General features: G+C 38.8%; 1 protein-coding gene across 1 annotated transcript in view; it reads left to right on the forward strand.

Annotated features, from left to right (window-relative positions):
- The window catches only part of LOC106475172 (roundabout homolog 2-like), a gene marked incomplete at its 5' end in the record, with an annotated part of 20,252 nt that extends 3,528 nt beyond the window's left edge, over positions 1-16,724 (forward strand). The window contains 2 exons of the mRNA XM_013935870.1: positions 4,386-4,561; positions 16,564-16,724. Of these exons, the coding sequence (XP_013791324.1) occupies positions 4,386-4,561; positions 16,564-16,724 (337 nt within the window). The remainder of the gene's footprint in view (positions 1-4,385; positions 4,562-16,563) is intronic.
- Between the last annotated feature and the right edge of the window lie 367 nt (positions 16,725-17,091).

Genomic DNA, 17,091 nt, shown 5'->3' on the forward strand with positions numbered 1-17,091 from the left:
AGTGTGCGTGCTGTTCCTGTCGATTCTGCCTACAAGAAAATCTGTCACCAAAGTATACCAATTGTTCGATGATGCACTCTGTCAGCATGATTGCCCTGCTTTTCATTATTGGGTATTATGTTCACCTATTGCAATGTCTCTGGTGCTGCAGTCTCCCGGGCTCTCCAACATACACCTCCAACATCAGTGAATGCAGAGATGGGTTCTTGGTACAAAAGCTCCTCTTTCCTGATGGTAACCATTTTTGAGGTGAAAGGTAGAGAACCCTCTTCCCACTGTGGACCTGATGTGCAATTCCAGATGCTGCCAGGTGTTGGTTGAGGTTGAAAAATCATGTGTTTAGAATGAACTGTGATAATAGCCCTCCATCAATAAGAGGGTAATACAACCTCCCTGTATAGTAACTCCCTTTGATAACTTGAGCTCGAAATAACTTTTTTTTCCCTCATCACTGTCTAGAACAGATGTGTTTTTAGACTTATTAATCAATTGCATGAGGTTTGCAGTAGTCTACAGAGCATAAAATTTGTTCAAGTTTAAGTGGTTTCTTTTATTACTACTGAAATATGTGATGGAAAACAATTTTTTCCCTGCTTACTCATTATGTATTCTCAAGTGATGGTAATTTCTGCTTTGTCCGATGTTGGCAATGCTGTTTCTCACGTGGAACCTGTGTTTATACTGGCTACTGAGTGCCTGCTGTCTGTGGTGGATGTGTCAGCCATTGTTCCATGTGTTGAGTATTCCTCTGTATACACTGGGCCTCCTTATACCATCTGTTTGCCAACATTTCTTCTGCCCAGATTGAACATAAATCAGAATGATGATGATTTAACTGGCTATTTCCTCCATCAGAGTTTGCTCTAGGTACAGCTTTATCTGTGGTGGAAAATACTCACCTCTCAAGTCTCTTCCTTAACATGATTTTATAGCTATATTGTTTTCTTTCTCTTTCCCCTTTGTCTTCTGCTTCCTCCCATGTTTTCCTGTGGGAAAAGTTGTATGACTTCTTCACCTGACATGGATAACCTGTTTCCCCTATTGCTGATTTTCAGGCAGCTTTACCTCCTACATTTTGCCATTTTTTGTTGCTGTCTAGTTTTTCTTCTTCTGTCCTTTCCACTTAGTTCCATTCCTACATTCTTCATTGACCGTCTCATCCTACTTCCATGCTTGACTGGGATATTGATGTAGTTTTACATGCTTTTTCCACAGGCTCCATTTAAGCCATTGAATTCATGTTTATTATTTCATCTTTATCTCAAAACATATTTTCTTTTCCTTCTCATCTGTGGTCGTCATCATTCAGATGTGTATGCTATCTGTGCTTTCTCCACTCTCTCTTACCATACTTACTTCCTTGTCTATTCAGACTAAACCTTTCTTCCTCACTGCTCAGAAAAGTGATTGTTCTTTCATGTGTTGACTGTTCAGATTCTTCAACTGTCTCATTCCCTTGCTTCTCACTTTCCTCAATCCTTGGATGATATCCTTCAGGCTAGCATGTGGATGAACCTACACCTGTCTGTCTTCCTTTATCTTCATTATCTGGCTGTTTTGTCTCCTGCAGGATTTTGGCTTTCCCTAGTCATGATTCTTCCATATGCCATCTTTGAGAAGAGTAAGTAAATTCTCTTTTTTCAGTGCTCTTTTCCTCTTTATGGGATTCCACAAGATGGCTTCTGTTGCTTCCCAGGGTTTGCTTATTTCCCAAATTTTGCATCAGACCAGGGGTAACAGAAGGCACTAAACCCATTCACCCTGGCTCAACCAGTGCCCACAATTGAGTAGTATATTTGTGATATGCAAACTACTCAAATGCTTGATCCAGACTGTACCATGCCATGGACTATCATGGAAAAAACTGGCACCAGGAAAGTGTCTGCCCACTTCTTTGGCTTGCCCTTCCCAGCTTTTAAAACTAGGGTTTTGTGGTCACCCATTACACTGTCTTCAGTAAAAGACCTATCTGGTAGGCATTTTATGGATCCTTGGGCACTTCTCTGGGTCTCCCCAACCCCTTTCTTCAATTGGAGCACAGGAGACCCTTGACACTTTCCAGTTCTGTCTGGGGGTGGTAGACCTTGGAGAGTTCATCATCACTGTGCACAACACCAGTGAGAAGTAGGGCACTGGTGACATTGTCTGTTTAGTACAGGTTACCCCTCAAACAGCTAGTGGACCCTCTGTCTGCAGCAATAATCTGAGGTGTAGAAAAATCACTATCACTCCAGACATGATACCCTATGCAGAAACTGTAAGGTAAAAGTATGATTAGTATTTGCAGCATGTTCAGTAAGAGGTTGAAAGGTACTAGATGAAGAAAAGAGCACATGATCAGGACATCATTGAGCTAAACGAGAGAAAGAAGAGGCTTTGCAAGAGCACGGAGCATCCTCAGGAAGAAGCCAACAAGGGTGCAAATAAACTGAAAATCATTGAAATGAGAGTGGGTTCTCAAATATAACAGTTTTAAGAAATCTTTTAAAGCAAAAAAATTGAACTTGAAATTATGAGAGAGTGATACAAAAAATTAACAGTGCTAATTTTTGGAAAAATAACAACTTTGACTTGTAGTTGACAGTTTAAAGTTATTAAATATTTTCCTTATTTTTCAAAGCAATTCAGCTGGCATTGTGTTGTTTGATTTATATGTTGTAAACTGAAATGTTTTGCATTATTTAATTTATTGAACAAAAACTGCAGTTGTTATTTTTTAGAGTTAAAAAAGGATAACTTGACATTTTTTCTTTGTTACTTGCTTTTCACTGTATGTACTGTTACTAAAACGTTTTGTAAAGCTTTTAGTGCATTTTTAATAAAATATAATAAAACATTTGTTTTTTAATTTTGGAGCTCACATTCTGTTAAAATCAATAAATTAGGTCCTAAAAATAATTTTGTCCTGGAAAACCTTGGACTTTTTTCCCACTAGCCTATGCAAACTATGTAGGTAAAGAAAAAACAGAATCACAAGTGCAACAGCATTTTAGTGGTTTTTTCAATGACTTCTGCTAACAATAAAGAATGTTAAGTTAAAACTGTAATTGCTTGTTATTCTCCCTGAAGATTCCATAACCTAATAAAGTTGATGGCAATTTAATAAATATACATTCATCTATTTTTTGCCATCTTTGCTATAGAGATTGACTGCAATGGAACACCAACACTATTTGTCTTGAACTCTTCTTTTGCACTCTAAGATCTTAAGTTCTGTCCCCTCTCTCATATTATTCTCCCATCTTATGTTTATTTTCCTTTTGTTGTTTTGTTTTCCACTTTTTTGATCTTGTTGTACCTTTTATATTTCAAAGTATACTATTTTCCTACTCATTATAGTTTCCACATGCTCTTTTTATATTTAATTTTCTTAAAATATTTTCATTTATTACACAAAGAATCCACTACAGTATAATATGTTAACCTTCATATAGGGGTCTGACATGGCTAGGTAGCTAGGGTACTTGACTCGCAATATGCACATCATGGGTTCAGATCCCTGTCCCACTATTTATACATCTATTTTTGAATCTAATACAAGTAGTCTCTTTCTGTATTCTTTATAAAATCAAAGTGAATTCTGACTTTCCAACTGAAAACTTTGATGGTAATGGCCGTGGGTCGGTTGTAGTAATTCATATTTGTGATCATTCCATATGTGGCCCGGCATGGGCAGGTGGTTAGGGCGATCGACTCGCAATCTGCAGGTCGCGGGTACGAATCCCCATCACACCAAACATGCTCACCGTTTCAGTCATAGGGGCATTATAATGTGATGGTCAGTTCCACTATTCCTTGGTAAAAGAGTAGCCCAAAAATGGGTGATAGGTGGTGATGACAACCGCCTTCTTTCTAGTCTTTCACTGCTAAATTAGGGGTGGGTAGTGCAGATAGCCCTTGTCGTTGCTTTGTGTGAAATTCAAAACAAAACAGATCTTCATATAGATTCATATTTATGAATATTTAATCATGGTTGTGATAGTCTAATAAATATGTAGTAACAAGCTGATTCACTTTATGAATGTTTAACTAAAAACTGTACTCAAATTGCCTAGCTTAGTTTTAGCAGTTAACATTCTGATAAAACTATTGAAGTGACAAATAAGGTTTAATCTGTTAATTCAGTTAGTTAAAACACTTACCTAACTAACAGTTACATGGTCTAAAACCTTGTTCAGTCTTTTTCTATTTTATTAAAAATTTTATTAATATTGTAATGACCTATAAGTTCTTTATGATCATTTTGAACTAAATATTATCTGAGTGGAAAGTTGAAGTGACATTTATTTAGTAGCGTAGAAACTATTGTAGAATAAAAATCTTCAACACTGTACAGTATGTCCTTGTTAGTTATCATATTTTCTATATTGATTTATGCTACACAGGTATAAAGATGGGCAGCTAATTGTTGAGGATGAACGAATTAAACTGATTCATAAGGATGAAGAAGTCTATGCTCTTGTGATAGAAAAAGCAAAGTCTGAGGATTCTGGAAGCTATTCTTGTCACATCAAGAATGAAAGTGGTAGTCAGTCTGGATTTGGAACTTTAACTGTTAATGGTTAGTATAAACACTCAGATGTCGTTACACTACCATATAGTATCAAAAGGAAATATTATATGTTAGTTTTTTTTTATTTGATTGATCTATTAATTACCATCAGAGCTTTCTTTCAGGTTTTCTGAAATAAAAGAATATCTTGAATCTACAGCAATCCAGTTAAGGCTTTAGCCAATAACTGATTATTTCTAAGTTCATACAATAATATGAATGCTAGTTAAACATTGCCATGGCAAAATTGTTGTGCCTAGGCTTTTTCCAGACACTCTAATGATGTGTTAGACTTTAAAGATTTCTTTTAATTGAAGTTACTATCGTTTAGTTCACCTGCAACTCGTATATGCTTGTTACAGCATCAATTTTTCATTGTTTAGATGTTAGAAATCTCTTGAGAAAGATGTTTTCTGAACCAATGTCTTTACCTCTCAGCACATGGTAGCTATTCCTCCCTCATCTGCTTTTGAGGGATTTTGTGCATGTCACTAACCTTGAATTATCTCCAGTTTAAGACATGTTTTAATGTGCACTGCACTAGAAGATGTAATCATCATCATCACCATTTTCTTACCTGTTCTCTGATGCATTTCTACATATTTCAGTTGCCTCATCCTCTCAATGTTTTATTTGATTCATCAACTAGTATAATTTGTACTAGTTTCAAGCTCTCCCATTCGGCAGCACTTCAGCTCCTTATGTAATCGACTGAGTCTTGATAATGTTTGCTCACTACGTTCACAGTTGTGGACTTCATTTCTGTTATTACATGGGTGACTGGTTCATCCTCTCCTCTTTCCTGGCCATTTCACTTCTTTAAGAAGCTGCTCATCTGGGTTGGCTGATCAAACCTTCCAATTCGCTCCTCACTCTGACCAAATACTTGGCATATCTTGAAGTCTTTATCAGTTTTTGACTCAGTTGTGCTCAGCCTTTCCCCAGTTGTCTGCAAGATATGGAAGGTCTAGTCAACTTGAGTGTTGCCATTCCTATACTTCCTGTATGAGAGGTTTTATTCTTTTTGGGACTCCCGTATTTCTCAAACATCTTGTTTTTTAGGCCAAGCTCACATGAGGGATTTTCAGTAAACTTTGAGTGACCAATGGAATATCTTCCATGATTGACTGTCCTCTTTTGTAATGCTGCCACCTTCTCCTCCTGAGAATCTGTCTTGGGGGCTGTATTGTGCCACTGCTGCCCCCATGTCCAGATCTCCATTCCTTCACTGACATCGCTTGCAGGTTGAGGTTAGTCTCTGGATTTCTACATGGCCTCAGATGTTTGGCCTCATGTGGAGCATGTTTTCTACATCAATGTTCTGGAACTCTTGCCTGCCCATTGGACACGTTCCTATTTCCTACTTCGACTTGTTGATCACTTGGTTATAATCCACTCTGACAATTCTACTGTCATTTCCCATATCAACCATAAGATTGGGACCCTCTCTAGGAACTTTTGCCTCTGTACATTGAACACGTTCCTATTTCCTACTTCGACTTGTTGATCACTTGGTTATAATCCACTCTGATAATTCTACTGTCATTTCCCATATCAACCATAAGATTGGGACCCACTCTAGGAACTTTTGCCTCTGTACATTGGACACGTTCCTATTTCCTACTTCGACTTGTTGATCACTTGCTTATAATCCACTCTGACAATTCTACTGTCATTTCCCATATCAACCATAAGATTGGGACCCACTCTAGGAACTTTTGCCTCTGTACATTGGACTTTCTGTTTTGGGCCCACTCACACTGGGTTCATCTAACTGTCTGTCATGTTCAGGGGGGCTTTGAAATTAGTGGTGGGTCGTATTTTCAGACCAGACAGGATTCCTCTTATGGAGTGATCACTCCATCTTCAGGTCTTTCATTGGATTTGTTCTAAGTTGGACATACGAATTGATCATAGCCTTTGCCACTCCTGTCAATACCAAACTTTCCATCTTCATGTCTCCAGTGCCTCATCCAGCTGCTTTGACTGTGGATATCCTCAACCAGGACTTGTCTCCTCTGCTTCACCTTCTCCCATGTGTCTTGACTTTGATTAGCAATACTCCTTGTTGGGTCCTGTTGGTAGCCCTCCCTTTTGGCTGTTTCTGTCTTGGTTTCCTTTTCTTCTCTGTCTGGTGACTAAAGCACTTCTTTTTTTTAGCTCAGTCCTGATTCTGAAAACCTATTTACTTCTCCTTCTTGCTTGTGGTCACCACAGGTCTGATGTTTAGGCATTGGATGCTTCCCATTCTTGTTTCTCTTGCATTGGTCTTGCCCTTCTATGATTGTACTGATCCTGGTAATCTTTTCTGTCCAGTTTGAGCAGTCAGGTGTTACTTGGCATACACAGCACCATTTTGGGGTTTCTGTAATAGGACCCCTCTTCTTCCAGGGTTCTCTTTTCCTCTATTCTTACCAAATGGATTCATCAACTTATCTGTTTCATATATTCCTCCCTGGCTGGAGATGCTCGCAGGCTCTGTCCTATCTCAACATGTTCATCTCTCATTATCTCTGCCATCTAGCAGTTTCATCTTCCTAAGGATATTCCAGTCTACTCATTTCTTTGATGGGTAAGTGCTTTTTTTACTTTCTTACCCATTTCTACTCTTATATGATTCACTTCTTGGAATCTACCCTGTAGCAGGTGTTGCCTCACGGGGTATACTTACTTCACTAAATCTGCATCGAGTCAGGTGTAATGGAAAGTACTAAACTCATCTGTTCTGGCCCCAAAGATGCCCACTGTTGAGATGGGGTTTTCTGCAAGACAACTACAGTATTATATATATATATATCTTTTATCATCTATTCCAGACCATATCTTCTATGGGCTAACATGTGAAAAGCCAGCACCAGGAGAGTGTCTGCTCACTTCCTTGGCTTGTGCATGCTGCCTTTTAAATTACGTTTTGCAGATGCCCAGTACATTTTCCCCAATAAAAACTTTTGTGATGGTTAGGTCCGATCATTTCTCTGCACATCTCTGGTGTGAATTCCTACCTGCTGGTCATTGAGTAGAACATGGGAGACCCTTGCCACTACCAGTTCCTAGCTGCTGGGGTGATCGACTTGGAAAGTTCATCACTGGTCAAAGCAGAGAGTCCAAGTGGACAACACAGTGCTGTGACAGGGGTATCCATGTCATTGTATTGCAGATCACTCTCTCTTACATAATATGCTAATTTCCTATTGGTTTGGCAAGCCACATGGGGCAAAGTATTCTTCTCCTGTGACAGAAAGGGACGTTCACCTGGGTCCCTATATTGTAGAGACCTAATGTTGCTATCATTGTATTTCATAAATAAATAAAAATATGGGATGAAATTGTTTGAAATTTGACAAGAATCTTTCCAAAAGTATGTAGTTTTAGAAAAATATTTAATTTTGATTTTTTTCTATTGTTTCTAATGTTGCTATTTGCACTCAGACTATGAATAATTCACCTGCAAGTTGATTTTTATTTTTATTATAAAATTACTATTTATTATCTTACAGTTTTTACATTTCATTTCCATAATCTCTGGAACCTTCTCAATGAATATCAAAAGTTTTTTAATGAAAACGTTTATATATTTTTTCCCTATATTCTCTGCTATATCACTAACTCGAGCTATTATCATCAATGTTCAGTGCAATGAAATGTTTAAAACTAAGAAATGGAAACATGTACTTACCTTTGTAGAATAGTGTTAAAATATTTTCTTTTGGTCATATGCATAATTTCATGTCTGTACCTTTTCACTAATACTTTAATTTTCCTTTGCTGTTCTTTACTGTTTATGTCGACACATGTCATCAGGTATCCGAGGGTAATAGAACAGTAAGAACAGCAGAGATACTGAGTGGTTGTGTGCAAATGCATAATTGGTTATGTACTCTTCTACAACACATTGGCTTCTTTGCCTTACTTCTTTCCTTCTAGGTAAAGAGTATACCCTGCATGAAATGGATGCAGTCGCCCATGAGTGTTGACCCCATAATAAGCCCCAACTATAGGGTGTTATACTCCATACTTCATGAACTTTCTCCTTCTCAGAATGAGCTCATGTAGGTTTTTGAAAAGGCACCAACTCCTCTACTGCATCAATGTGTATTATAGCTACTGTGTGCAGAGTTGTTTTGGAGTTGGCATTTTCCTTATCTGAAAATATATTTATGATAGACACTTACTCCTCTGCACACCTTCCCAACCTTCCTCCTCACTACTATTGCACATTATTCTTGCCTCATCTAAGAATGAAGTTAATTTTGAGAGCAAGTGCTTATGGGGATCTACTGCACATGGAGGATGTGTTGTCCTCCTATTGGTAGAGAACTATTGTTGCATGATGATTACATGATCCATTTGTGCAGTTCACATCAAAATACGTGTCTTAGGTGGGAGATAGCTCAAGGTTTGTGGCATGTGCAAAATCTCAGAGATAGACACGAGGAACAGTTACTGTATGTGGAGAGGTAAGTATATGTTTAAAATATATTTTCATGTAAGGAAAATATTAACGTTTGTATTCTTGATATCTAAAAGAAGTGAAAATACACGTGTTATGACTCTGCAAGTAATGACTTTTTATAAACATTTTGAAAACAAGAATCCTATTTATCAGTGCAATAACTTTTTCTAATAACTATTTTATTTTAATTTAGATATTTGGAATGTCTGATCTTAACTTTTTATTTGAATATTAATTACATTACTAGAAATAAAAATATAAGCAGACAGCCCACTGTGTAGTTTTGGGCTTAAAAACAAACAAACCTTACTGGAGATTGCTCAAGGCTAAACAGAGATATCTTATTGATGTTAGGTTCTTTGTTTAAAACTATGTTGTTTTTACTTTGTAACAAACGTACTATGGTTTTTTTGAGTTTCATCAAATAAAATTGTCATCATATCAGAGAAGTTTAATTAAGTTTACAGTTTAGTGAATATGGTAGGTGACTGCAAAATATTGTGATGACTGAAATATTCTTTGAATATTATTTTTATGTTTGTCCTATTCAAGCAACGTACATAAACAAATTAGATAATTAGCTACTTAATTATATACATTGCAAAAATGATATATTTTAAATAAAACAATTATTACCTTTATTGCTGATATTAAAACATTTTCATTATTTATTTATCACTTTATTTTATTTACAGAAAATCAGTGTGAGATTGCTACACATATTTAAAAAGCAAATGTTATGATGACCTTGTGATGGTATTTAATTGACATTATAAAAGTAGGAAATATCCAGATTATCTCCAAAAAAATGATAACAAACTATTTTGTTAGAGAAAAAATGATTTTTGTGAAAAAAGTAATACCACAATAGAACAAAGCAGTGTTTGAAAACGTTTTTTTTAGTGTAATCAGTGTAACCCGATGAAGTACTTACCTATTCTCTCAAGATTAGCTATTCTCGTTCAGTGTTGCCATCTATATGCGAATTTTGTTTTTACGCATGTCACAAGCCTTTCGTTGGGCCCATATTGGAATTACTATTTTCCATCATGTCTCTCATGTAAATCATCATGCTTACTCTCTTAACCAATAGTAGCATGATATGCTCACGTGACACATGTGACTCCCACTACCCTCCTCTACTGAATGTTCACTTTTCATTTGGCAGAATTTGAGTTAAGACTCACTTTATTGTGTATCTAGTGCTTCCAATGTGACAAATAAATTTATTTGTTTATGCGAAGTGGTTCCTTTTTGACTTTCTTTTATACCAGTTCATTCTTGTCACTTTATTTCTGCACTTGCATTTTGGGAACGTTTTCTGTTACAATGAATTCCGAAGTTCATTTTACCACAAGGGTCACACTAGTGATCAGTTTTTATTTTTCTCAGGCCTGAGGCTCAGGTAGCCCAATGGTGGATCTTTCTGTTTTCATATGTCGAGAGATTGAGTGCTACATGGGTCAAACTTTGTTCCCAGACATTGCACAGGCTGCTTCTGAATCAGCTGAACTTGTTCAGAATGACGAGAACTTTGATCATCTTTTCCTGCCTCCAGAGTTTGCAATTTTTTCCCATTTGCAGCCTGAGGAATTACCTAGGCCTAATTCGGTATTTATGGATTTTGTGTCTCAGGTTTGTGATGTTTTATCCCATTTCCCTAATTGTTATTCACCCCATTCTTACTTGTTACATGAACAAGCTTCCCAATCATTTTTTGTTTTTCCTCCCTCTCCTGATATTTGGGTACATGCTGATCAATTTGTTTCACAGTTAAGCATGCCATGCTCCCTGAGGACTTCTGATCAGTTCGCTCTTTCTTACCAACCATTTTTAGATCAGCAGTTATTAGGTTCATTGTTACCTATTTGGGGGGTGGCTCCCAAATCAAATGCTAGTCTTACCTATGCCCAATATTCTTGCCTACATCTTACCCTAACCAACCTCTTACGGTATCTTTTTTCCACACATCTCCAATTGGAGACTCTACATAGAAATCCTGATGGATTTTATGCAGATACCCTTACACTTCTGTCCTCCACTTTAGCCCACATTTAGTCATTGGCTCTGTTGTTACATATGTGGTTTCTTTATTGTTGGGACACATTTTTGGCTCAGGTCAATTTATCCTCAACATATCTCAGAGATTACTGGTGATTACTTTGTGTGTTCAGGTCTGGTGGTAGCTCAGCTACTAAAGTTTCTTCCTTGCAGGCTTCCCTTTGTCAACAATCAATGGGTGATACATGTTCTGTCAGAAGGATTCCTTCTCCAGTTTCTTTCCCCACCTCATGTTCTTCTTGCTTCATTTCCTTCTCTCCTCTTCAAGATCCTGTATCTTGTCAGCATACATCAGAAATGGTTCGAGAATTGCTTTTGCAGCAGGAAATCGAACCGGTTCACCATTCTTCTAGGTTTTTTTATTCCCTTCTTTTCATTGTCCCCAAGAAAACTGGGGATTAGTGGCTGGTGATCGATTTATCTCTCCTAAACCTCTTCATTGCACTCCTCAGGTTCACTGTGGAGTCTTTTCTCACCCTGAGATGGACTTTTCCCCCAGGATTGGAGGTGACAAAAACGTCACCTTCAGTTTGGCTATGGGTGGTTTACCAATTTTGAGCCCTCGCTTTCAGGCTTGCCTTGGCTCCTTATGTGTTTTGTCACATAGTCTGGGCTTTTGCACATCATCTTGATTCTCTGGGTATGTAATTTCATTATTACAGGGATAATTGGCTTATTCCAAACAGGAATTGGCCACTCAAACTTACCAACTCTTTTCTGTGGTGGCTCGGGCGGGCTGGATCAAATTGGAGAAGTCAATCCTTTGACCCACTCAATATGTAGTCCATTTGGGGGTATTTTTGATACGAATATCAGTCGCACTTTGCCTTCTCCCTTATGTCTTCATTTAGTGGAACTTTTGGTTCACCATGCCCTCACAGCTCAGTCACTTACTGCTCATGGGGTTCTATCACTTTTGGAGATGTGGTCCTCCATGACTGCACTGGTCCCTCATGGTCATGCCAATATGGGGTCCCTTGAGTGGATGCCTCACAAATGATGGAACCTTGCTCAGGATCCTCTTTCCACCCCCACCCCGGCTAGACAAAGCCCATACATTGGTGGGCATGCTGCTTCCTCCCCGTGTCTGGATCGACATCTTTTCACAGATGCACCTCTTCATGGATGGGGGCATGAGTCAATCAATAGGAGGCTTTGGCCATTGGTCTGTGGACAAAACCATCTTACATATCAATGTTCTTGAACTTCTAGCAGTTGCATCAATTCCTTCTCGCCCGTCATTGTCTGGTGATGGTTCAATTGGACAGTTCTCCGGTGGTGGCACATATCAAACACCAATGGTGCACCCGGTCCAGAGATTTATGTTTTCAGATGTTGGATCTATTATAGTGGGCCCACCAATATCATATTCGCCTTATAGCATGTCATGTGCCAAGTACTTTCAATTTAGTCACAGATCATCATTTGTGTCCTGATATATCCAATGGAGTGGGCATTAGATCCACTCATTTTCAGGGATCTTTGCCATCGAGGGGGTTCTCCCCACCAGGATGTCTTTGCCACAGGCCACAATACCAATTTGCCCCTTTTTTGGTCACCTGTACCACATCCACAGGCTTTGGGAGTCGATACCTTCAGCCAGGATTGGTCACACAAATATCTTTGTGTACCCTCCCATCCAATTGCTTCATTGGATGATTTCTCATTTCCACTCCACTCGTTGTTGGGTCCTCCTGATTGCTTCCTATTGGCCAGCTTAACCTTGGTTTCCAAGGTTACAGTTTCTGCTCCTATCACCACCTGTCCCTCTTCCATTTTCCCCCTCCCTTCTTTGTCAACCTCGATCCCACATTCTACATTCAAATCTCCACATCCTGTGTCTTCATGCCTGGCTTTTGTTCAGTCCTTGGTAAGTCAATTCGATTTCACATGTTGAGTTACTTCTTTGTGAGCTAGTTCCATATGGCCATTTTCCATGAAAGTATATCAATGAAAGTGGAATGTCTTCTGCTGTTGGCCTGCTAACAGAGAGTTTCCTGCAGACAAGCCTTATGTGGCTCGTGTAGTGGAATTGCTCAGCTGGATCTTTGACCATGAGTCTTTGGTCTCCTCACTTTCTGGATATTGAGTGGCCCTATCCCATACCATCTATTTTTCCCAACACCATCAGGTTTTTACTTTCCCTGTTCCTTCTGTGCTCATGCATTCCATCTGGATATGTCGACCTGCCAGGCATCCTACCCTTCCCAATTGGGACATTAATGTCATCCTCCATGCTGTTACTTCACCTTTGTTTGAACCACTTTCTTCATATTCCTTGTTTCATCTGTCTTTTAAAACATTTTCTTCGTCTCTTAGCTTGTGGACATTGATGATCAGATTTGTTTGCAATTGACATTTCATGTACCCTTTATCACCCTACCTATCTTCTGCTTTATTCCAATCATTCCTTTCTCCCTAAGACCTCAGCAGCTTGGGAGGATTGTTCATCCTTTACTCCTATTTTCCTTACTTCTATATTCCATGTTTACCCTCGCCTAAATATGGATAGGCTTCTGTGTCCAGTCAGGGTCCTTCATTGTTATGTAGCATGTACTGCTACCTTTCTGGGTATGCACAACTGACTTTTTATTCTATGGCAATCCTCCTCCTTTCACAGTCTTTCACCTTTTACCCTTACTAACTGGGTCTGCCAATCAGATCCAACATCTCACTTTTTCCATCACTTCTCATCTTAGTCGTCTGATATAGGAGATGCTACAGTCCAGCATGTGGACCACATCCACTATCTTATTGTGGTTTGCTATTTGTCTGGGTTTTGTCTACCACCTGTGGATGTTCTCCAGACTTTGGTGTGACTTTAACTGGTAAGTTTTATTCATTCTTTTTTGGGTGGGGCTTTATCTCCCTTTTTATCACATGGATCCCGCTCTGTGGCAAGCGGTGCCTGACCAGGTATTCTTTAACTCTATATCTGCACTGTACAGCCATGCTTTATTTTCCATGGCTTTGCACGCTCACTGGTGAGACGGGGTGATCCACAAGATTGATTGATGGTGAATAACCTTGTGATATTTGCTTCATAAAGATGCCTGTCCCAGACCATACCAGCCATGTACTGCATGGGTAAAGCAGTAGGGGATTCCTGTCCATCCCTGCCATGCCTTGAGTGAATAACTCTGTATGGTCTGCTTTTCAGAAATGATTTTGTGGTCATCCATTGCACCATCTCTGGTGATGACTTTCCTCCAGACTCTCTATCGCATTGTCATCCTTTCTTCGAGTGGAGTATGAGAGTCCTTACCACTTTCTAGTTCCAAGCCGCTGGAACGGTTAACCATGGAGGCACCCTCCTGAATGAGTTCCACAAAGAAAGGGCTAGAACCATTCAGTCGAGAGTAGGGCAGTGGTGTTCTGCTGGTGTAGATGAGATGTGGTCTCCAGAGGAGTTGAGTCATCACCATACTGGATGACGTGGCCTCTTGACACCATTTACACAACAACCAAAGTTGACCCATCACCTTACTGCATGATGTGGCCTCCAGAGGAGTTGAGCTGTCACCATACTGGATGACCTGGTCTCCTGACACCATTTACACAACCACTGGAGTTGAGCCATCAAAATTGCAGTTCACTCCTTTGATTGGGAGATCTCATCCTACCCTTGCATTAATGTCAGCACCCCACAAATAGGTTTCGGATTAGAGTGAACCAATCACCATAAGTCCTCACATGAGTTTGGGTTGTCTATATTCATCCCCCAATTACCCTGCCTGTGTTGTTGGTCACAGCAGTGCTACATGGGATTGTTACAGCTCAATCCTTGAGTATCCTTTTTTCTCTACTTATGGGGATGTTATTGCCTTTGGATGGTGCCGGCTTGTGCCATGTTTGGGGGAGTTGATTCCATGCAATAGACATCCTTTCAATACTGGAGGTCAATTCTCTGATCGATAGATAAGATCATGGAGGCACCCTTTTGAATGGGTTCAACAAAAAGATGGCTATAACCATTCAGTTGAGAGTAGGGCTGTGGTATTCTGCTGATGTAGATGAGATATGGCCCCCAGAGGAGTTGAGCCATCACCTTGCTGGATGACGTGGCCTCCTGATACACATTTACACAACCACTGGAGTTGATCCATGGAAAATGCAGTTCACCCCTTCAATTGGGAGACCTCATCCTACCACCTTGTGGATGTCGGTACCTCGTGGCCTGGTGTTGGATTTAGAGTGAACCAATCAACATAAGTCTTCACACATGTTTATGGTTGTCTATGTTCCTCCCTCAATCAAACTCTTTGTATTGTGGGTCACAGCTGAGGAAGGTGGACTGTTATGGGTCTCTTCCTTAGCCATCCCTCGATATATTTTATCCGAGGATGTTCCGACTTTTGGATGGTTGTGGTTCGTTTCCCTGTCATGGGAGTTTTCTTATATAGACATCCTTTCAATACTGGATGTTGGGTTCCTGGATCAATCTATCAAACATTACTACATGTGCCATGTTTAGGTATCGGAGTGGTTATCGATTTCCTCCGATCTCTTGAACTTGAGGTGAAGATGGTATGATCCTCATCCTATCACCATGTGCATGTCAGTTTCCAGCAGTGAGGGTTTTGGACATAGTTGACATACCCACATGGTCTGTCACATCCTAGCCACTTTACATCTAGGGGCACATTCATTGTTTACAAACTTTTGTATGGTGATATTGATTTCAATATCGTATCTAGCCAGAATTCTCTCCCACTTGGATGTGCTCCTCTACCGTTCTGCCCATATCTCATATGTATTTTGTGTATGGGTGAAGAGTATACCTGATTCAGAAGTGGTACGGTTCCTCTCCTCAGTTCTTTGCGTTTGACTTTCTCATTTCCAAGAGTTTCCTTCAGATGCTTTTGAAGAGTGCTTCTGTCATTCCCTTGCACTGGTCCCTCCTCCTATTCAATGTTGGATTCTAGCTAATCTTGTGAGTAGAGGGAATTACTGTATCAGAAGTTATAATTTTCCTATACTGAAAATGTATTTCAGATAGATATTTCCCTCTTCTCACACTTCCCACCCTTCCTCCCCATTAAAAACTGTTGTTTCCATCTTCTGCCAAACTCGAAGTAATACTTTGGTGGAAAAGTATACAGTCACATGCGTCACGTGACTATGTCACACTCCATTGATGGAAAAGTGATGCATTATGATTTGCATGAGAGACATGTTGGAATAATTAGACTTCAATAGGGGGGAGCAGAAGACTTGTGGCATGCGTTCCAAAAAGGTTTGCATATAGAGGGCAGCACTGAAAGAGAATAGCTAATATTGTGAATGGAGGTAAGTAGCTATCGGAAATACATTTTCAGTGTAGGAAAATTATAACTTTTATTTCTTGCAAATTTTTAATGTTGTTGAGAATTAAATTTTTGTTGTCTATTATCATTAGTTTCTAAATACTGGATAAGTAAATGTATATGCATTATGTATACTGGCTTTTTATGAACATTTAATATACTTATACGGATTCACATCAATTCTTGTGTAGCTCCTCCAATGTTTATTCGTAAAATGAAATGTGTCGAGTCAGAAGAAGATGAAGCTGTTACCTTCAATGTGAAAATCTCTGGAAATCCCAAACCAAAAGCTAAATGGTATATTTCTTCTTTTTTAGTATTAATTTTGAGAGTTGTCATAAGGGTGTCATAGAAAATGTATTTTTGCAGTACGTAGTGTAGACATATATATATTCAAAACTTTTAGAAATAATCATCTTAACAAGTACTGTAATAAGATATACATGGTTTTATGTTCACTGGCTGTTATAAATGATTATATCAGACATTTTCAAAAGTTAAAACTACAAAAAGGCCAAACTTATTTTTTTTTAGAATATTTAAGTTTGTTACTTTAATTGTATTTGTTAAATGATTAAAATTGTTGTTTGACATTAAATAGTTTGTTAGAAAATGTGTACTTCAACAACATTTTACTAAATTTAGTTTAACATATTATAGTAATAATGTTCATTCTTCAATGTCAATGCAGTGAAACAACTTCACTGTTTGTTACACTA

Source organism: Limulus polyphemus, unplaced genomic scaffold (assembly GCF_000517525.1).
Source record: "Limulus polyphemus unplaced genomic scaffold, Limulus_polyphemus-2.1.2 Scaffold8177, whole genome shotgun sequence".
Classification (NCBI taxonomy): domain Eukaryota; kingdom Metazoa; phylum Arthropoda; class Merostomata; order Xiphosura; family Limulidae; genus Limulus; species Limulus polyphemus.